At 48.7% G+C, this 23,462-nt stretch overlaps 1 protein-coding gene across 2 annotated transcripts in view; it reads right to left on the bottom strand.

Annotated features, from left to right (window-relative positions):
• The window catches only part of cog5 (component of oligomeric golgi complex 5), a 111,700-nt gene that overhangs the window by 62,212 nt on the left and 26,026 nt on the right, over window positions 1–23,462 (bottom strand). For both annotated transcript variants that reach the window (XM_036517916.1, XM_036517917.1), the window contains one exon: window positions 5,643–5,773. In XM_036517916.1, the coding sequence (XP_036373809.1) occupies window positions 5,643–5,773 (131 nt within the window). The remainder of the gene's footprint in view (window positions 1–5,642; window positions 5,774–23,462) is intronic.

Genomic DNA, 23,462 nt, shown 5'->3' with positions numbered 1-23,462 from the left:
TGCCCTGTAATGACCCCCTGGGCTGTGAAGGATCTCCTCACGTCGAGACATGCTCTAATGATCTTCATTTTCAACGGTCAACCGCAGTTATCTTTCTAATAGCACGGAAGTTAAGTGCTAAATTAAACAACAGTATCTCTCTGAAAATACAGTGCTCCTTGTACAGAGCTGTACTCGGCACACACTCCTGACGTCCACCACTTAAATCACTCTGCAGAACACCATGGTGCGATATGATGGCCGTCATATGATTCTCTGCTCAACTCACACTGTAAACAGAGGCCGATTCATATAGCACACAGCTGTGTCTGTCACATGGAAAACACAGAATCTGCACCACAGATAGCGTTTCTTTCCCAGCAGGCAGTGGGAACAGAAATAAGACTCTCATCCTGATAGAGAGAAGAAAGAGGATGAGGAAATGGGGGCGATCAGCAGGAGTGATGTTAACAGCCCCCTTTCGCAGATCACACACACACCTGTAAGGGCAGGTGTGACGGCATGTGCCGTCTGATGTTTCTTGTGACGTGTAGTGGCGTGGGTGTCATGCAGAGACCAGCACGGCTTAACCGGCTTCCTCCTATGTCCCCCAGCGCCTCTGACACGGCCTGGATACGGTCGCTTTGCCATCATTCTCTTGTCTCGGCGGGAACACCAAACCCGCGAGTCCCAATCTTTCTCGCCCTTCAGAGGGAGACGCACACTGACCCATGGGCGAAATCTGAAGGGCTGGCGTAATTTGCGGAAAAGGGTGCAGGTTATCTCTCGTATTCCTCCTGTCCCCCCGGCCCCTCCGTGGCTCTCAACCCTTCCCCCGCCCCCACAAGCCCGTCACTTTTCTGGGTCAGCATGATGACAGCCAGGGCTCAAGCTCTCTGTCCCCTCTATCAGTGTGAAAGTCCACAGAGTCCCTGTGCGCGAGCCCAGAATGTGTCTAAATAAGTGTCCACATCTCTGAATAAGTACCCAAAATACTTCAGTGTAGGAGTCCATATTGCCTCTGTATAAGTGTCCAGCATGCTTCAGTATATCAGTCTATACTGTCATTGTATAAGTACCCAAAATGCTTCAGTTTAACAGCCCATACTGTCACTGTATAAGTGCACAGCATGCTTCAGTATATCAGTCTATACTGTCACTGTATAAGTGCCCAGAATGCTTCAGCTTTAGAGTCCATACTGTTTCTGTACAAAAATTCAGGATGTCATTGAACAGGAGACCATGGTTTCTCTGTGTAGGAGTTCATAATGTTTCAGTGCCAGAGCCAAATGTGGCTCTGTATTAAGGCCAATAATGTAGCTGAATAGCAGCCCAGAGTACCTATCTAGGGTCTATCAAAACTTAACTCCTTGGGTGCTGGAGTGCCAGAATCCCAAGAGTATCTGTATAAGGGCCCTCAGACACCAGACGCTGCCTGGCACAACGCATGTCATTCTCATGCCATTACGAATGGCTGAAGATGCAAGGGCGTCGCCATAGCAATCAGACCCCATTTTCTCCTTGCCCCCAAAAATTGATTTCCCTCAGGTACCCGAGCGAGCACGCCTGCAACAGCGCCCGGCACCTCTCGCTAACTGGTTCGCTTTAGCGGCCGATATAAATGTATGAGATCGGAATGAATTAAAAAAGATGAAAGAAGATGGGGAAATTAAAAATTTAGATGACTCATCTGCCTACCCCTGCAGTAAGTAGTGGGTTTTTCCTGCTGTGGTTCACACAGTCGGGAGAAAAGGGGCCTGATTCGGTCATCAGCTTGCTCCCCTCTCTGGGATACTCTGGTGAGACATTCGCTCAATACACACTGAACGCCCTCGCAACCACAACGCCACAACGTTTTAACATCATCATCACACGGTGAATGGCACACGATAGCTGGGATGCTCCATGGGTAGAGGTGTTCGCCTACTGACCCCAGATCAGTCGAGCTGCCGTCAAGGGGAAGCACTGCTGTCGTACACGTGAGCACGGTTCTACCATTAACTTGAATCATGAAAGCAAATATTCCGCTGTATTAATACAGAGTTAATGTCCTGTGAAAAATCTTGATAATAAAATGTATAAAGATGTTATCCACGCAAGCCTCTCTGCTTGAGGACCTCTGGTAAGCAAACGCACAGTACACAATCAGACAGCTACTTGGGCTGAGGCAGATTCTTGTTCTGCGTGTTGCTGCCGTGGAGAATCCACAACAAAGACAGCGAAAATAAATTGAGCGTTAAAGAAACCATCTCTCCGCAACAGCCAAGTCAGGGTTTCACACAATCCCCCCTCAGTCAAAAAAAAAAACAAAAAAAAAACATGACATTTCTGCACAAGAGAGAAGCTAAAGAGAGACAAACTGGCTGTGGACAGAGCAGGCCTGGGAGGGTGCGCACGCCGCCGCACGGCACCGCTCGCCCCCTCAGCCCTGAGCGCCCGCTGCGTGTCACGCTGCCAGCTGCCGTCCCTTCGGCCGCTGTATCCGGATGTCTTTTTCAGGGCCCTTGCGCTAAACTCCTGTCTCAATATTCAGCTACGAGAAGGCTAAATAAATCAGAGTCCCGGCGGCACCTTGGGCCGCACCGGCCCCGGGAAGAGAGAGAGAACCGCGCCAGAGAAGCGTGCCTGCATTACTCAGAGAGGATGCTGGGAAACCACAGCGTGCACGCGTCATCCTCCAATTGTCTTCAGTCCCCGCGGGTGGGAATTCGTCATAAATATTACAAGATGGAGCGCGTACATCCAAAACAACAACGACAACAAACCACTACAGCGGAAAAAAAGGGACTCGGGCTCAGACGGCGCTGTCTGTTGAAATGACAGCAGAAAGATGTTTCCTCTTATGAACATAAAAACCTGCTCCGGTATGCAGCATTGCAAAATTAATGCCACGCCTGCTAGGAAACGGCTGCTTCCGTGCATCGAACCACAGAGGAACAACGATCTGCTCTAAATACCAGTTGTGGACAAAGAGGCCCGTGAGATGGACCCCCGACACAAAAGCTCACTGTCATTTAACACACAGGGGTGAAGAAGTGATTTAGAAACATTAGGTTATTTCCCCAAATGTCTGGGCTGATGTTTCTGGAAGTGACAGAGAACCCCCCCCCCCAGCCATGCAACTGAAAAGGACCACCAGGACTCTTTGGCCTTTACAGTGTCAGCACTTGCAAGTAAAAGGAATTCCAATAGCCATCACTGGCACCAATCAAGGTTAATATTAAGCTAATTTTGGACTGTTGATTGAAATCAAGGATATTATTTCTATATTTAACCTAAAACACGTATTGACCTGGCTCGCATCAATCGGTGATCCACCGTGCAGAAAACGAGAGCAATGCATCTCATATTGCCTCCTGCCCGTCAGTCTATTCCCTGGATAACTGGAAATCAGGGTCTTCCACAGAAGTGGTGCATTGTGGGAAAAGAGGTATCCAGACGAAGACGCAGCCATGGCGGTCCATGCACACATTTCCAACGCAGGACTCAGTGGGTGTCCCCATAGCAGACGACGAGAGAGGTCACTTTGCTGCGCTCGGGTTTGCTTTTTTTCGAGCTGACCACTTAAGGACGGCAATCAATACCCATGGGCAGGAGGTGGTATGAAAGAGGCCGCAGCACAAAAACACATTTCTGCATGACATGATATCTCTCAGTGTCTAAATGCTGCTTCTCTGACAATTGTGTTTTAACTGCCAATGCTTCACAGTACCGATGCAATTTACGACTAATTGCTGTGACCGCAAGGAAGGGTGTCTCTCCTGCATTTATGAACCAAATACATTTGACTGGACCAACTGGAGCAAGCAATTTTGTATAAATCACAAATGAACAGGTGGGTGAGATGACCAGTGAGCGATGACTGAAATGTGCTGGAAGGTTTGGGAAATGCAGTCAAGCGAAAACCTCAGTCAGTCGCGAGGAATGCATGTTCAGACCGATGCCCAATCACACTCAAGGTCTTACGTGACTGACAGCGTCAGCACCGACACCTGCAGATCTGTCACTCTCCACTTAAGCAGGGAAATGCACTCGGCGTCTGGGGTAACGCAGGATACGAGGACACCTGGAGTGACATCATGCACGACGAATCACAGTGAAGCAGCCAGAGGAGGGGAGATGAGAGAGAGGCCATCAAAAGGACACTCACCCACAAGCAGACTGCAGCAGCCCCACCGCCATCACCATAAATATCGGCTCTGTAAAATGCTTGTATTTGTTATGGAGCTGACAATTCAATCAGGAGTGTCACGCGCTCACTGTTTCTCCCATTAGACATGCTATATAGGGGGATTAAAATGTCAATGGCCCGCGCTGTGGCCTATTTATTACTTCCATTAAAAACCTATAAGGGCCATGCTTCAACGCAGCCGGCAGGTGAACCTAATGCTCTGCTACCCGTGTGCTCCGCCGTCCTGACACGCCAAGCTGCTGCCTCTGCACCGGCGTTACCCGCTGTCCCCACGCTGGGTTTATTCTTGGTGGGTGTTCAGACGGTGTGCTGACTCTCTGGGCCGTCCGTCCCCCCCCCGCTGTCTGACAGCATGTTCTCCAGCTCGTTCTCTGTCGTCCTGTCTCTATTCTCCCGTTCTCCTTCCCCTGTCTCTCCGCCTCTCTGACCTCTGTGTGATATTGGCAGGAAGCGGCGTGGGTTCTTTGCCATCTGCTCGGCATACTCTGCTACAGAGCACGTGTGCCCCATAGGGGGGCCGCCGTGCTGGAACAGGGCGAGCTGGGACAGCTCCTCTCGGCTCTCTCTCCATCTCTCTTTCTCTCGGGGACACTACAGGACCCCAATTCCCCAGCGGTGTCTGCACTGCCTCTGTGTGTCATTTTTAGGCAAACATCAAAAAAAATTCTTGTTTTGAGCATTCCTCAAACCTTGCAATCACCACCTGAAACCCGGTGCTGTCACCTGTTCAATTGCCACAGATGTTCATATTGATATTCAATGAAGTGTGAAGACTCTCCTCCAGATGGAATATTAAAATCTCAAAGAGCCTCTCAGACTTCTCAGCTCTGGTGTGTGTGAGCTAAGCTCTAACTACAGCGCATGTATGCACCCAAACATGCGACTATAGCATACTTCTGAACTGGAACTATAGTGCAGATGTATCCAGACCTGCTTCAACAGCACATGTGTGTGTCCTAACCTTAATTATAGCACAGGTATGCATTCACACCTTTAACTGTAGCACAGAGGTCTGCTCTGCATCTAAACCAGTAATACACCACAGGTGTATATCCAGATCTGCATCTACAGTGCAAGTGGGTCTTCTGTCCTTAACATACAAGATATGTATGATGCCAGTAGTGTTGTAGGAGTCTAGATCTCAGTGCATGGTAATAGGTGTTTAGATCTCAGTGCATGGTTAAAATGGGTCTATATCTCAGTGTGTGGTGAAAAATGGGTCTAGATCTCAGTATATGGTAAAATGGGTCTAGACCTGGTGGTATGGATCTGGACCTCAGTGCACAGCAATGCAGGTTTTGATCTCAGCGCATCGCAGTATGGGTATGAATCACTGCATGGGCGCATGGGTCTTGATGTATGTGCTTGGCAGTGTAGGTATGGTGGTACAGGTTGGACCTCTACATGGCAGTTTGGGTCTGGATCTCAGCAAATAATGGTTTGGGTCTGGAGGTCCAGGATGCGCTCCTACCTGGATCTCCATGCCCTGCTCCAGCAGACGCTTGGCCTGGTTCTCCACCTCCAAGCGGGCGCGGCTGATGAACAGGAGGTCGTTTTCGATGACATCGATCCCGGACAGATCCACCCCCTGCGACAGGTAGTCTGGAAAACAAACGAGCACAGTGGATCATTTTTAAATTCTCACCGGCTTTCAAAACACACTTAAACGCTCCAATTTTCCCCTATTTCACTGCTACTCTGTGTACTTCCAAACGTTTTAAAGATATAATCTGAAGGAAAAAAAAAAATCATTCCACACGAGCCATTTATCTCAGTATTCACAAAAGAGCACCTACCAGTCACTCCTGTCAAAACGTTAATAGGAACATGGCACACTTATTGCGACAAAATATCTAATGTCAGAGAACAAAGTGTCGGTATCACATCAATCTGGACCAGTGTGGTTTGGCTGTCATGGGAGGGCACCTGCCAGGGCATGCTTTCTGATGTGTCCTTTATCAGCGAGGCCCCAGAATCTGATATCTGCGGCCAACACTGTCAATTTCCTGCACGTCGGCCCTCGGTAATTATTTGCTATTTGCTGTGCTAACATTTCCCCGCGAATTTCCTCTATTGTAGCGGAGCAGAAACTCAATCTCTCCAGATCATCTCAGCAAGCAGGAGAAATTACAATCGATTCGTCATGTGGAACAAAATCCAATCTATTAGTGCAATAATATTGCAGATGCCACGTTGCGGGCCGACCCCCCTTCCTTCAGAACGCCGCTAAAGCGGCGTTGCGTTCGGGACCTCGTGTTTTTATTGTGCATTTTGCCCCGTGATTTCGAAAGGGTGCTCATAACATGATATGGGTATACATTTTGTTCATACTGAAATGAGCACAATACCCTCCATGCTGTGTCTAACACGTATTACGCTCCCACTTTTTATGTTTGCCTGTACACCGAGAACTGTTGGGTGTGCAACAAAATAGCCTACTCATATCCCATAAATTGCCAATGCCTTTTTAGAATCAAATTTACCTCATCAACGCAGCCAGCATCACCATCCCAACGTCCCGTTCAAACATGTCGATCAAAATAAAAGCAACTACATTAGCTTTAATTTTGCCTAGTCTCATAAACCTCAGCTGTGCGGTGATGATGCTCTTGAACAGATTGTTTACAGGTCTAATACGCTTGCGAGAGCTCCATCGCTCCATCCGTTGTCCTCCTAATGGAAAATTACCGCTAAATCGGCCACATAAAAGACGGCCTCAGCTAGCAGTGCAGGCTCCACTTCCTGGAGCTCTCCTGACCCGGGTGGAGGCAAGATCAATTATGGAGACAAGAGGAGCCAAGGCACAGGCGGGGGGTGGGGGGGGTTTACGCACTGGGCTATAGAGACATGGAGCTGGGTGCTAAAAGTACTCCATGATCCACCTGAACCTTTCTGTTGAGTCACCGGTTGAACATAGAGGTGTCGAATTTCACCAGGTTAATTTATCTAAAGACCCCCTGCTCTGTGTGTCTCTCTGTCTCCCTCTCTCTCTCTCTCTCTCTCTCTCTCTCGGGGGGTGGGGGGGGGGGCACATTGATTGCTTGGGTTACATCCTCGTTAAGTTTCCTACTTTTTTCCGAAGTAGATGGTGTCCTGGAGAGTCCCATTGAGGGATCTAAAAATAACCCTAAACTCCTCACTGAAGAATAGCTACAAGGCCATTGGCCTCAGCTGAGAGCTGAAGAAGTATGAGAGAGAAAGAGAGAGGGGGAATATTCGCCCAGCAAGCACTGAGGCCCAGCAAGCCCCCGCTCACCTCCTCCAAGCTAGACAACAAGGTCAAGAGCCTGGCACACGCACAGCCATCAATTACTTCCTGTGTCACTGCGCTTAGCCTTTAACCCCACATGATAGATACTGCTTCAATGGTAGACAAGCCCATTCCGATGCATGGTTGTCCGGCGCATTCAGCTGGGCGACTGGGACAGGGATCGGAGCAGACATAACAACACAATGCCAATCCCATCCTGCACTGTTTTCGTCCTCACCAGCTCGGCATGACAAAGTCAAACATTAACAGTGAAACATAAATTCCAGCGTTACTGGAACGGCACACTGCAGCAGGCACAGTCTGTGCCCTAGCTGATCAACAGAACCATTCTCCCTCGCAGGGAAAAAGACACAATTAGACCCACAGATCAGGGAGCAGAGAGGAAAAAAAAAAAAAAGTTAGCATTTTTTTTCCCCCAGAGTAGAGAGGAAGTAGACGAGTATACAGAAGAGTGAGGAAGAGGGAGGAAGAGATGAAGAAGAGGGGGGATTACAGGCCAGAGAGCTGACAGAAAGCTGGTGGAGAGATATACTTGAGAGCAAGAAGAAAAAAGACCTGAAGAAAATGAAAAGGCCTGGGAAATAAAAAGTGAAGCCGGGGGGGGGGCTGAGACCCGAAATGAGACAGTTTAGTTTAGACCCTTTACACAGTCAGGCTGTGACTGAGGAAGATGGTAGCAGCATTCCTAGTGATACAGTGTGGGGGGGGGAATCACTTTCTGAGGGCGCAATTCAAGAGGAGGCGATGGAAGGCGGCGGGCGCCTTGGCGGCTTTCCGAAAAAGAAGCGGAAAAGCTACGAGCTCTGAACGGCGTGAGAGGCAGGAGCACTCACAGACACGTGCTGCGGAGAGTTATGTAAGACCCCTGAGAATGTTCCATTCAGCAGCAAACACCAAACACCAAACACCAGCTCCTGGCGCTGCGGCCCGGGCGCTACACCCGTCGGCTGCCAAACCGCCTCAGCAATGTAGCACACTCCTCAGCTCGAGAAGACTCAGCGGAGGGCGACAGGGTGTCCGTGTGGCACGGCGTTCAGCGGAGCCTGGGGGTTGCGTGCTCAAACCCCAGATGAGGCAGTGCTGCTGCGATCCTGAGCAAGGCATTTAACTTAATTATACGAGCTGCTTAACAGAATTACTTGCAGGATAAATGTACCCCCTACACACGTAAACGAGAGATTGTGTTAAATCTAACAATATACGTCGCTCTGGATAAGGGTGTACGTGAAGCCGATTTAAAGGCAGGATGTAAGTAAACAGTAAACGTAAACAGTAAATCTGCATGGCTACAACAGACAGCAAATCTCTTCACTGCTGCAACAGCATTAGATCTCACTCTCAGTGAGAGGGAGTAATAGTGTGGAGAACAGGCACCATTAAAAGAACCACACCGCTCAAAAATAAATGAGTCCATTCTGATCCGAAAGACAGGAAGAGCAGAAAAGATGGCTTTTTGGGTTAAGAGCAAGAACAACAACAAGACTCTCACAGTCAAACCAAAATGTGCTGTGAAATGAGCCTCTCAGACAGAAAGGCCTTAAAGGAGAACGTGGAGAAGAATTCACCCGCACACCAGCCGTTTCAAACCACAGAGAGCGGGACAAGCTCCGACCCCGTGCCCCGCCCGGGCTCAGCCTCTCACAGACAGATGGATATGCTTTCCGGGGCCAAATTGGGAGAGACAGAGGTCACGGGCCTCGGACCCGATGACCTCCTGACGACAGACGCCGGGATCCGAGGCAGCGTGTCAGGCCGCCCGCTTTAATTAAGCGGCATGGACAGGACCACAACATCGCCGGCGGTAATTATCGGAGCGGGTCCTGGTCCTGGCGCAGTGCGGACATTTCTCTGACAGGGTGAGAGAGGGAGAGTCTCCCAGGCCGCCCCGAGCTAGCGGTGACTAATTACATCCTGACTCCTTCGCCTTTCCGAACAGAGGGCTGACGTCAAACCAATCAAACGCGAGCATGCGGTTGCGCAAGGTGAGAGGCTGGGGGGTGGTCAGTCGATGAATTCGCATGTAGCAGTAGTTAAGGGCCAAATGAAACACTCTTCCGCTCACTCACTGCAAGTCACACAGATTCCCGTGATACAACAATCCCATCAGTGCCGGGGATGTGATCTGAAATTTAAGAGGGCTGGGAGGCAGGGCATCTGTGTGTGTGTGTGTGTGTGTGTGTGTGTGTGTGTGTGTGTAAGTCTCTTCCTGCTGGTCACTATGTCTAGGACAGTATCACATACGTCAACGTGAGAACGATAAAATCAAAATGATGCTGGCAGAGAGTTATTTATCTTATTGATTCAGCGCAGCTAATTACACGACACCGTTTCCACACACACACACACACACACACACACAAACGCACGCACACATGCACTCACAGAGGCACACGGTAATTAAAGTGCATTATGGGAGAAGAGAGAGAGCACTGTCTGTGTGGATATCCGTTCATCAAACCGTGAGCTCATCAATACTGAATGACCACTTAAATATATATAGATTTAGTCAAACAGTCAAACCGGAACGACGAACGAATTTATGTTTGCCTCCCTTGTAGGAGTCTCTTATCTTTACGATCATGTTCACATCTAAGAAAAGTTAAAGGAGACGAAATGACATTGGTGGAAGCGGATTGATTTCAACATGGTTTCTACATGTAGCCATCATGGCTAATTTAAATCTTACTCTTTGTATGTACTCTGACAGTCCTACAACAACTACAGAGGGATAACATGTCAGCATGAGCAGTACTGTGTGTGAGTGTGTGTGTGTGTGTGTGTGTGTGTGCGCGCGTGTGTGTGTGCGTGCGTGCGTGTGTGTGTGTGTGTGTGTGCGTGTGCGTGCGTGCGTGCGCGTGCGTGTGTGTGTGTGTGCGTGCGTGCGCATGAGTGTGTGTTAGGACGCAGGGACACACACACAGCCTCCCACTTCCTGTCTGCACTGTCACTGTGTTCGAACAGGGACTTCCAGTGCAGTTGGCTCTGGCCCTCAGTTCCGACCACAAAGCATTCGAAGGCTCTCCCAGGGGCCGCGTAGCTGAGGTTTGTGTGTGAGGTCTAATCCCCAGCCGCCACAGCTGCTCACCCGTGACACGGAGCCGCTGGACCGTCCGAGGCCGGGGGAGAGAGAGGCCTGACAGCGGAGCGCCGCCTCAGCGTCACCGGGGGAGGCCCGAAACGGCGATCACAGCGGGAGGGATGACAGGGAGATGAATGGGGGCTGTCACACAGAACTGCTCTGCGAAGGGCTGATCCAGGTGCAGCGGGGCCTCACCAAAGCCTCATGGGAAGACTGACGTGGGGGGTGGGGGGGGTAAAGACAGAGCTGTCCTCAGATCAGCTTCTCCTATCGCTGGACTCGGGTCAGACCTCTCAAGAAATGAGGATACTGGTGATACTTGCAATAATGGGAAAAAACTGCACCGAACGCTTCGACACGACTCAAAAAAGGATAACCCATGACCTATAACCTAATTCTGCCGGAGAGTTTTAAATAGTTGTTCCTCCCCCCGCTGGTTCTCCCAAACCGGTCACAGAACTGATTTCAGGAACAGAGGATTTACGTGTGACCTTGAGAGCGTGACTCGTGGCCAAGAGGTAGGAGCAGGTGGAAACGACGCAGGGCAGCCAGTCTTTGGCCCGCGTTCATTCAATTAAGCCTGAAGTTGGTCACCGATCCAAACATGTTTCCTGCACGTGCCAAATACCTAAGGGGGTTGCGGTTTTTTAACAAAAAAGTCTTTCACTTTTTACATGACCCATCGGCTCAACTTCTGATGGACTACTGGTGCACTTCTGTCCATGAAGTTCCTGTAGTTTAATGACGGCTTTTTCACTAAAAGCAAATGACCGTTCAAGTAATGAGTTTCTGCTTGTAAGTTCCGGGGAAATAAAACCACACACTAAGTAAGTGTTGCCAGAAGAAACAAATAAAACCATCAGACAAGGGCAAAAAAACAAAAAAAAAAACATTTTGGCTATTATAGGAAAGGTAAAAGTATTCCTCGAGCCTTTCTCTGGTGATCAAGGAGTATCACACAGATGTGAGAGCCTCAGTGCTCCCCAGGGTCCAGCTGTTCACATACCTCATCCTCTGGGGTTTCAGCGTGACCGAGAGAGTGGACTCCTACTGCGAACATGTGAGGTGCGCCTCCCAGGTGAGGCGTTACCCTTGAGCGAAGGTACTTAACCATAAAGTAGCTCAGTAAATACCTCCAGCACTGTGAGCGCATTCCAGTAATGTGGGAAAATGGAAGCTGTGGAAATAGCCCTGGAGAAGGGGGGCGTCCGCTTTGCAGATGAATAATGCAGAGCGATGCTTCCGCACCGCTGAGTACATACCCCTGCCTGTGCGTCCCAGGAGCCCGCGGTCCCCGCCTTCCGCGAAGTGACCGCGCCGCGGTCGCTAATCTCACCGCGGCAGACCGCAGCGTGGCGGTGGCACAGATGCGTGCCAGCCGCATCCCGGCGGGTTCTGTCACACGCAGCCGGCGCGTGCACGATCCGCGAGGGAGAGGAACGCGGCCCGGTTCTAACGGATCGGGACCGCCTTCCGCGTTTATCTGAGAGCGGCAGACCAGGCACGCCGCTGACAAACCTCCGCGCCCTGAACCCCTGTTGTTTCTATTTGAATGAGATATCAAAAGCAAAACAAGCAGTATCAACAGAACACATCCACCATCGAGCCATTTCCACCCACAGAGGGGAAGACACTGCTGAATTTCACACATGGCTCCACCATATAAAACAGCGTAATGCAGCTGTCACATCAGCTGTAGGCACGTTGATGATGCTTGCTCCAGTAAACATTCTGGAATCATCATCTGTTGTGGATCCTACTGGTTTATTCTCAAGCATCAAAGGGATGAAGCTTGTGGTACAATTTGCCGCCCGAGTTCAAGAGGGGACGCAAGAAAACCAAAAGCATTTCTTACACCAAGACCCAGGTGAGAGACAGAGCCACACAGGTACAGGAGGGTCTGACCACACAGACCCACTGTGATACAGGAAGCTCTGATCACAGACCCACTCCGATATAGGAGGCTGTGATCACAGACCCACTGTGAAACGGGAAGGTCTGATCACAGACCCACTGTGATATAGGAAACTCTAATCACACAGACCCACGGTGATACAGAAGCTGTGATCACAGACCCACTCTGACACAGGAAGCTCTGATCACAGACCCACTCTGACACAGGACGCTCTGATCACAGACCCACTCTGACACAGGACGCTCTGATCACAGACCCACTCTGACACAGGAAGCTCTGATCACAGACCCACTCTGACACAGGAAGCTCTGATCACAGACCCACTCTGACACAGGAAGCTCTGATCACAGACCCACTCTGACACAGGAAGCTCTGATCACAGACCCACTCTTACACAGGAAGCTCTGATCACAGACCCACTCTGACACAGGAAGCTCTGATCACAGACCCACTCTGACACAGGAAGCTCTGATCACAGACCCACTCTTACACAGGAAGCTGTGATCACAGACCCACTCTGACACAGGAAGCTCTGATCACAGACCCACTCTGACACAGGAAGCTCTGATCACAGACCCACTCTTACACAGGAAGCTCTGATCACAGACCCACTCTTACACAGGAAGCTGTGATCACAGACCCACTCTTACACAGGAAGCTCTGATCACAGACCCACTCTGACACAGGAAGCTCTGATCACAGACCCACTCTGACACAGGAAGCTCTGATCACAGACCCACTCTTACACAGGAAGCTCTGATCACAGACCCACTCTGACACAGGAAGCTCTGATCACAGACCCACTCTGACACAGGAAGCTCTGATCACAGACCCACTCTGACACAGGAAGCTCTGATCACAGACCCACTCTTACACAGGAAGCTGTGATCACAGACCCACTCTGACACAGGAAGCTCTGATCACAGACCCACTCTGACACAGGAAGCTCTGATCACAGACCCACTCTTACACAGGAAGCTGTGATCACAGACCCACTCTGACACAGGAAGCTCTGATCACAGACCCACTCTGACACAGGAAGCTCTGATCACAGACCCACTCTGACACAGGAAGCTCTGATCACAGACCCACTCTTACACAGGAAGCTGTGATCACAGACCCACTCTGACACAGGAAGCTCTGATCACAGACCCACTCTGACACAGGAAGCTCTGATCACAGACCCACTCTGACACGGGAAGCTGTGATCACAGACCCACTCTGACACAGGAAGCTCTGATCACAGACCCACTCTGACACAGGAAGCTCTGATCACAGACCCACTCTGACACAGGAAGCTCTGATCACAGACCCACTCTTACACAGGAAGCTCTGATCACAGACCCACTCTGACACAGGAAGCTCTGATCACAGACCCACTCTTACACAGGAAGCTGTGATCACAGACCCACTCTGACACAGGAAGCTCTGATCACAGACCCACTCTTACACAGGAAGCTCTGATCACAGACCCACTCTGACACAGGAAGCTCTGATCACAGACCCACTCTGACACAGGAAGCTCTGATCACAGACCCACTCTGACACAGGAAGCTCTGATCACAGACCCACTCTGACACAGGAAGCTCTGATCACAGACCCACTCTTACACAGGAAGCTGTGATCACAGACCCACTCTGACACAGGAAGCTCTGATCACAGACCCACTCTGACACAGGAAGCTCTGATCACAGACCCACTCTGACACGGGAAGCTGTGATCACAGACCCACTCTTACACAGGAAGCTGTGCAGCCGGACCGCTCACACCCTCTGTGTGCGGGGCAGCGCACGTCTCCGTGACGACGCCCCGCAGGGTTCACACGCTGTGCTTCTGGGTGGAATGTCACTCGCGTCCCCACAGACTGCCTTCAAAAAGAGATCTAAAGGAGCAAAAGAACACAAAACACCGAAACGGAGCATGTGCACCCAAAACGGGGGGCCCACAGCTTGACGGCTCCGTGGTACTCCCTGGCTGGACGTCCCCTCCTCTGGCCCCCACCTAACGGACACAGACTCCAGATGGGCTTGCGTTTCCCATCAGCCATTGCATTCTCACACTGAGGGCTTACATGGCCCTCAATTCACACAGCTAGGGGAGCGCACAACCACAACAGCAGCAATAAAAGGATTGCTTTTCAAGGAATGAAGAGCACTCCACTGGGAAATGTAAAAATAAAACAACGCACTTACTACTATTTTAAAAAGAATATCGTGCAAGTGAAGAAATATTGAGGGACACATGAAATGAGACAGAAAATCAGTATCCAGCAGCAGTGTTTCTTAAGGGCGGGAGACAGTGATACAATTGAAGCTGATCGCAAACACCCCCACAGCGTGTAAACACTCTGAATATCCCTTTCCACATGCAAATTTCAATCTAGGACTGAATTTTATTACTTACTTACTCCAACGTTCCTTCAAGTAGGTCTGACAGAAACAAGTTCCTGGGCTCATATTCATAATGTATCCCAAGAGTAGGAAATGGGTCCTAAACACTCAAAAATTTTGTGAGGGATGTCAGTTTGGTCCTAAAAGTTGTTGTGGAGATGGGAATTAGGCTGTTGAAAGTGGATATTTCATGTTCTCCACGAAGAAATTAAATGAAAGCTTGTGTAATTCTGGGCAATATCTGTAAGCTGCAGACTCAGGCAGATATTGGATTTCTCAGCATATTATCCTCTGGGGAAATCGGGAACATTACAACATCTCCCATAATGAAAAAAAAAACAACACAGTTTTGACAAACATTTTATGAATGTGATTATTAATGAAATGATTCCTAAAATGATATCAGTTACTTTCATGTTGAGGAAGACTGGAATCTGCTATGACATGCTATGACTGCTTTGACAACACTACAGCTTTCAGCAATTGCATTTATTGAGTATTTTCTCAACACAAGCCGTGGAAAATGTCACCACTACTGTTTGTTTGCGGCATTTCACGTCATAAAAATCAACCGAGATCCACTCGCAGGAAATGGTCTTACTCTCAGTTCAGAACCAGGAGGAGGCTTCATAAATATCTCCCTCTGCCTACTCTGAGGCACTACATTTTTTTGTTCCTAGAACTACTTTCAGCAGGACTCTTAGGAGTAATTCTCAGATGGCTGATGACCACAGGCCTTGGTACCACTTATTAAGATTAAGATTAGCATGAACCAATGTAATAGTTCTCACTCAAACCTTTACCAATGACCAACTACTGTCAGATGAGTTTGTTAACCATCAGCTCAGGGTGGTTCATCCTATTTGTGCACCTATAGGAAAGTGGAAACCATTCACACCTCTATGTCTAATTAACGTACTGTATAATTCACACTAACATCTAATTAGTGACAACTTCTAATGCATCACAGCGTTGTAAAACAACACTATATTTTGGAATACTTGGCATGCAGTGTACAGTATTTATGTTTAAGTATTTTAGGTGTAAGTGTACAGTATTTATGTGTAAGTATTTTAGGCGTAAGTCTACATAAGTCCTGTTTATGCTTTGTAAGTGTCTCATATAATCGTTTATTCATGATAAATAATACATTGGTTCACGTTAACTGATGTAGCCTTAAAATAAAGTAAACCAAATTTCTATTTACAGCAACCACCCGGGAATTTAAGAGTTTAAAAATACAATCTGAGGCAAGGTCTGGTGTGACCCTGTACTCAGTGTACTTTCTGATGTAAATGAAAGGTTTTTTTTCCCCCTCACTAATCAGGGCTACACATCCTTAGACAAATAACTCAAGCTGCCCCTATGAGGTCCCACAGAACATTATGACAGAGAATGAGAGATCAAGAAACACTTACAAAGAGTCCCCCACAACTAAATTAGGACACAGAGAGTCTCTGAGAGATGAGGGATTTGATTAACGACACCGGTAATCGCACGCAGGGCACTTGATTCCTCTCAGAGAAAGTGCTGCAGGTGCAGAGTACCTAGGCTAAAACCCAGATCCGTGATGCTCTGTGGGTTCCCAGTATCGTTCTTACAATTTCCTTTTTCCTCTCCCCCTCTACAATCTCCTTTTCAATCCACCTATTACCTATCCTTCTCTCCAATTCTCCTCTCCAATAACTACTCTGTATCCTCCTCCGATAACATACCATCTGTGTTTTCTTTTTTTTTTTTGGTCATGTCTACAATCTCCCTTTTCCTCTCGACTCCCCCTCTACAATCCCCTGCACAATCTCCCGCTTACCTATCCTTCTCTCCAATTCTCCTCTCCAATAACTCCTCCTCCAAAACATACCTCTGTAGTCCTTTAGTTCATCCTTCCATCTGTCTGTTTTCTTTTTTTTGTCACTTCTACACTTTCCGTTTTCCTCTCCACGGCCCCCATAAGCTCCTGTACAATCCCCCTTCTTACCTATCCCCCTCTCCCATAACCACTTCTCTTCTAAAATGTTCCTCTGTCTTCTCCTCTTTTAGCTCACCCTTCCATCTGTCTGTTCCCTTTCATTCTTTTTTGTCACTTCTGCAATCTCTCTTTTCCCCTCCACACCCCCATCACCTGTACAATCCCCCTGTAATGTATCTTCCTCTCCCGTAATCACTCCTCCTGTAAAGTGCACCTCTGTGTTGTCCTCCCTAACTCACCTTTCCATCTGTTTCCTTTCTCCCCCCGCCCCCTCTCCCTCCCTCCCGCCCTCTCTTCATCTCTCCCTCCCTCCTGCTCCCCCTCTCTCCCTCCCTCCCGCCCCCCCCTCCTCACAGGCTGTTATCCAGATGACCCCCCCAGTGCGGCCGTCCCAGTGCAGTCAGTGGGGAGTGAACCCCGGCCGCTCCCCGGCTCCAGACCCGTCACCTCCGGGTGCAGACAGCAGCACCTGCTCCGCCGCCTGCCTGGGGGAGACGGAGCCCCACCACCGGAGCAACACCGTCTCCTCACGGCACGCACACACCCTGCAGGAACCTGCAGCCAAAACGCTGTCACTGACTGATGAAGACGGGAACCGAATCAACTGCTCTCCTTTCTGCAACAACCAGAGGCGCCAACCAGCAAAGGTTACGCCAGAAGAGTTCATACCCCCCATGTCTGTGCATGTCCCCCATTCACTTACTGCTAATACAGCACAAACACATCCAAATGATATTTATGCTTGAAAGAGCATTTTTCTCATATTTAATTTAGAAACGTCCTCAGATAAATGCTTCAAACAAATACATGCAATACATCAAAAAGCATATTTCAGCAGTGTTTTAGGCAATCCAATCATTTCGTAAATAACAGTAGCAATGATGAATGATTCGCATTGATCATTTCATTGCCACCACGCAAATTGCTAGCACTGTGTGCTCTACAATGCAGTGGCACACTGCATTGTAATACAGAACGAAATACAGAAAAATCATTTAAAAAAAAAAAATGACTCGGTTATTTTTTGAGTGTTTTCAGCGCAGTGTGTGGGCTACAAAGCTGTCCTTCTGGTTCACACTCATTTTCTTTCATCCTTAAAGATGCCCATAGTGCTCTTTTCGAGTCCTAGAAAGAGGATACTATGAAGTGTCTTTCACAGCTGCACTGCTGTGCTTACACCCATCTCTGTATTCAGTATTTTTTTCTTGTTGCAAGTAAAATCATGATAATGTTAAGAATAAACATACATTTTGACTATCACAATTTTTTTTATTGTACTATGTTCTACCACCATCCTTGGCAAACAGCATTCTGTGATGTTCTGGAGATCTCTCCAGGATCTGTAATTAGACCCTAAAGCAACAGATAAGCTTAAACAAGACTTCTGTTGCGCCATTAGGCAAATATTGAACAAAAAGGTACTCTCACTTCCTGTGGCTGTGACAGTTTTGTCCAATCAAATTAACACCAAGAAATTAATACTAATAATTAGTACAATAATTCACATTAATTTTTTACAATCATTTTTCAAGCTCTGCTTCCATTCCCTCATACCATTTAACTGCCAGATAACCGCAAGAATCTTTGCTAATATGCTGCGGATTGCTTTTTAAATGCTGTTCAATGATTATGAAGAAAGTACAAAGACATCTGTAACTGAGTTACTGACATTTAGCACAGCTTGCACAGGCGTCCGGTGTGACGTAGCAGGGTGCACTGGCTCAGACACAAAGAGCAGGCTTCTGCATAAGGCAGGATTTTGGCTGCAGCTCCATCACTTTCTGGGCTTTTTGGCAGTCCAATTTTTCTGACAAAATAAACAATCTGCATCCAGCGAGCTGCTCGCTTGCAGGAATTATGGGATTCTGAGTGGCACGCCTGAATATTTGGAACCGCGCTTTCGGAACCAAGTCACGTATATTTCCGGGGGGGGGGAGCTACGCGCTGGACCGACAGGATGCCGAGCAAATTTCTCACACCTCCTTTCTGACCTGAGCGGCACGCCAGAAGGTGATAGCTGCCGTACGCTTTCCGTTTTAAAATGTTTCCAACTACTTGATCTCATCGAGATGACACACCACGTGTGCATTTTCTTCTCGACTTCGTCACGGTGGCACACACCATGTCTGCACAGGAATGTGTGGCTTAATCAGATGCTAATGTTTCCTGCCAATGATCAAACAGTGGTGCTTCGTCAGTGCCACACATGTTTTTACATTGCATTACATTACTGACATTTAGCAGACGCTCTTATCCAGAGCGATTTATATAGGTTATATCTTTTTACAATGTTATCCATTTAAACAGCTTGATATTTACTGAAGCAATTGTGAGTTATGTACCTTGTCCGATGGTACAGCAGCAGTTCCCCATCTGAGAATCGAACTGGCAACCTTTAGGTTACGAGACCTGCTCCTTAACCACTATGCTACACTGCCGCCCGTTCATATCTCTTCATGTATACTTGGGTGAGAAACCCTCACTTCAGAACTTGCTGTGGACCACTGTACGGAATAAACTTTCATTTCTGGTCAGACTGATGAGTCTCCCAGTCATGTCTTTGGAAAAGGTAACATAGCCCGGCAGTCGAATGACAAAAGTCTGGCTCCAAAAATGGCTCTGAAACTGCAGGCCAGCAGGACAGGAAAAATATTAAGATAAGAACCATATTTTCAGACATGGGTGATTAATGTCCCTCGTAGCAGCAATAAACCCCTCTGAAAAGGCAGGGCGATATTAAGAGCTCTTTTGTCTCGGCTCGGCTGTCTGAACCTAATGGCCTATGCGGGGTTTGCCAGCCCATTTCTCGCGAGGGGAATCTCTCTTCCATTGTGCTTCCCCTGTTGTTGGACGAACGGATAAAGGTTTGTTTTGAAGTCACTGGGCTGAGCAAGCCAGAGTTACCAGGGGATTACAGCACAGACAGGGTGGCAGTCCAAATGCCACAAAAGCTGGGCAGAATAAAACAAAAAAGCTGGCAGTTTGTTTGACTACAGTGATTTTCAGAGACAAAACAGTCTTCCAGTCACTGCTGCTGGCATGGGAGGAATACGATATCTTCTTAGGAATGCGTTTATAGACCTCCACTTTCCACACCAGCATAAGTCCTGCTTAACATAAGCATTTATGCCCTTGTGTTTATTTTATTTGATGAGTTTGACTCCAAAACCAACCGATGAGCAACAAACCTTCCAGGGTGTTCTCTGACAGGATGCCGGGTGACGGTAGAGACCCCCCCCCACCACCCCCCCTCGGAGGTTGTGATATCCCAGCAGCTCCCAGTCTTCCCCGCGGACGCGGCTCCCTGTTCCCACGCCTTCCTTCTGCTCTCTGACACTGCGAATGTAAACAGATGTTGGGCCTCCACAGGAAGTCCCGCGCTTCCGAGAAGCGAGCGGAAAATCGTCCACTTTGGTGGCGGGGTGGGGGGGGGGAGGTGGTGGGACCGGAGTCCTCTCCAGCGTCCCCCGTCCCGGGGGCAGTGGCCCCACAGTGAGGGCACGCACGTCCATCATAAATCCCAAAGGTGTCGGTTCTGTTTGGGACGCGAGCTTTTAATGGGGTCACTTCTGCTGCTCAACTTCGACCTTCCACAACGCAGAGAGGGGTCACGTCAGGACGTATGGGAAGTGTGTGTGTGAATGTGTGTGTGTGTGTGTGTGTGCGCGGGTGTCTGTGTCGGGGGGTTCCTTGAAGATGTATCTGGAAAAACATCAAGACCGTTCTATTATTATTTTCAAATAATGACCTTAAAGCTAAAAGCCTCTCTGGCTACTCCACACTGTACCCAAGAGAAAATCCACTATTAGAAACAGGTTGGTAATTTATCATCCGAGCAATTAAACAGAATGACTTGGAAGAGAGAAATGTATCAAAAATAATCATAAGAGGAGACAACAGTTATGGTCTCTGCAGCTCACATGTGAGCTGAAATGCGTCACAGATCCGCCACCCCTGGTGCGTTAATATGAAGCCATGCATATCTGACCTTGCCCAAGCATGGTGTGTGCTACTGTTAACATTCCTCCCGGTTGCCAGTTTAAGAAATCACTCTTTCAGTTTGACACCATCTGTTACACAGAGAGCGCTAATGCCGGGAATGTTGTAGTTTTCTTGTCAGCAGAAGGAATTTAAAACCGATTAGGAGAAAGAACACTGACAAATGCCTAGTTGGCTTGCTAAACATTTTCCTCCACGCACTTTTTCAATGGCTTGAAGGGACCTCAGAAATATACCTGTAAATCTAAATGAACCAATCAACACAGTCTGTCCCCATCTGTGTGCTCCAGTAATCAGCCACACTTCGTAAACAGTGTGGCAGCTGCATTATCTAGCTATAACCTTAACAAACAGCACATCAATTGGACTATCCGGCTGCACACTTCACAAACAATGTGTCAGTTACAGCGTACAACTACACCCTTTACAAATAGGGTGTTGGATGCAGTATCCAACTACATCCTTTTCAAACATGTCAGTTGCACTATCCAGCCACACCCTTTCCACACAGAGCGTCAGAGGCAGTGTCAAGCCACATGTTCTGAGCAGTGTGACTGGTGGAGAGTACTTTCATCTACATCCTACATCCATAAACAATGTGTCTGTGACAGCATATTCAGCTGCATCCATCTTAAGCAGTGTCTGTTACAGTACCCAGCAGCTACAGGCTTATGGATCACTGTGACTGACACGTCACATCCAGCAGAGCCCTTCATGGGCGGGGTGTTCCGATCGCCACTTCTCCCCCCATATCCCGCACTCAGTGTGCCGCCACCCCCCCCCCCCCCCAACCCCCAGCACACAGCTGTCCCGCGGTCCGCAGGGACACGGCGCCGGAGTCAGGCCCAGGTCCTGACCCGGCCCGCCAGGCCGGTCTCTAGTCCACACGCGAAGGGAGCCCCAGAGGCACTGGGAACGTGACCAAGAGCAGCTCCTCCACCGGACCTTCTCAAGGACCTGGGGAATAACCCCCCCTTCTCCCAATTCATCCCCCCACTCCCTCCCTCAACCCCCCCAAACTGCTTCCCTTCCATCTGTCTGTCGCTAACATGTAAGCATCGGCGGCTATCGAACGGGCTCAGATCCCGGGGACACAGAGGAAGTTTGGAAGTACAGAAATTTGGAAAAAAATTAACCAATTAATCGGCCCAGCCCGATTCCAAATCCAGAAGATGGAGCAGTCTGATACGCTCTCGAGCCACGGCTGTGCGTCCTTCAATCAAGTCAAACTTTATTTGTTACAACAACCACAGGGCGCCTTGAGGAAATACAATTTCTGTGTGTGGTTTTTAACGAGCTCGAGCCAGCACGATGTCCCGAAATTTAACACACCGGAAGAAAAGTCTACACGCTGCTCCCTACACGGCCCACCAACACACACACACACACACACACACACAGTCCAGAGACCGAGCGAAAGTAACAGAGAGGCCCAGGGAGCTGAGAACAGGTCAGATGATGTATCTGCAGTGGGACGCTGGGCTCCGAGAGAGACAGAGCGGCTGGGCTGTGCAGTGAGAGGGAGACTGTACAGAGTGCTGAAAGAATGGAGGATAAGGGTAAGGGAGTCAAAAGGCCTCTAATCCTCCACAGCAGAGGAAATGAGCGTAACGTGGGAGGTCACTCGGTCACTCAGTCACTCAGAGTGAGCCCTGAGCCGTATACCGCCCCAACCGACAACAGAGCACGGCGAGCTAGTGCCCCTGAACGCACCTGCCAACTGTGCACCTCTCAACCGCAGTCCAGCGGTTACCATTCATCCATTCAAAAGAAATCATGGCCATCGCAGGTCCTGGGCTTGGATCACAAGGGAGTCTGAGCTGCCAAAACACACAAGCTTCAAAGGATCTGATGCCCTAAGATGGCATCATGAGATCCACAGGCGACAGGACAGGTGAAATTTCTTCCCTGCTCGGGTGGTCATGGGTGATCTGACCTGTGATGGTCAATATGTTCATCGGTGACGGTTGCTGAGGTGGTCATCAGTCATGACCGTTCATGTGGTCATTAGTAATGACTGTTTAGGCGGTCATCAGTAATAACTGTTTAGATGGCCATCAGTAATGAATATTCATGTGGTCATCAGTAATGACTGTTCAGATGGTCATCAGTAATGACTGTTCAGGCAGTCAGCAGTGATGTTGTGAGTTCTCTGTAATCACTTTTTGCCAATTCCCACTCGGCGTCCTGATCCATCTGGGTCAGTGTGAGCTTTAGCACTTCTTTAGAACAGGACAGTTGTTGCTGTAGAGAAGAATTCCACTCCGTAAACCGATATACCAAGATCTGCAATCTCTAAGACCAGGGAGCACGTAATTACACCCTGATCAGCCACCACAGACACCTCAGCAATCTAAAACGTGTCAGCCTTCTTTGCGGGTGTGTGTGTGTGAGTGTGGTGGGTGACCTCTTTACTGTTTAACAATAATACTGTGAGGATGCTTCTGTTTTTCCAATCTCCGCAGTGTTCGTGAGAATTAAAATATTACATTATTCTCATTTAGCAGATGCTCTTATCCAACTTACAAGCAACCTACACAGGTTACAATTTTTACATGTTATCCATTTATACAGCTAGATATTTACTGAGGCAATTATGGGTTAAGTACCTTGCCCAAGGGTACAGCTACAGTGGCCCAGCAGGGAATCAAACCAGCAAGCTTTTGGT

The sequence above is a fragment of the Megalops cyprinoides genome, chromosome 23 (genome assembly GCF_013368585.1).
Source record: "Megalops cyprinoides isolate fMegCyp1 chromosome 23, fMegCyp1.pri, whole genome shotgun sequence".
In the NCBI taxonomy this organism is placed as follows: domain Eukaryota; kingdom Metazoa; phylum Chordata; class Actinopteri; order Elopiformes; family Megalopidae; genus Megalops; species Megalops cyprinoides.
This window is presented reverse-complemented; position numbering and strand designations above follow the sequence as displayed.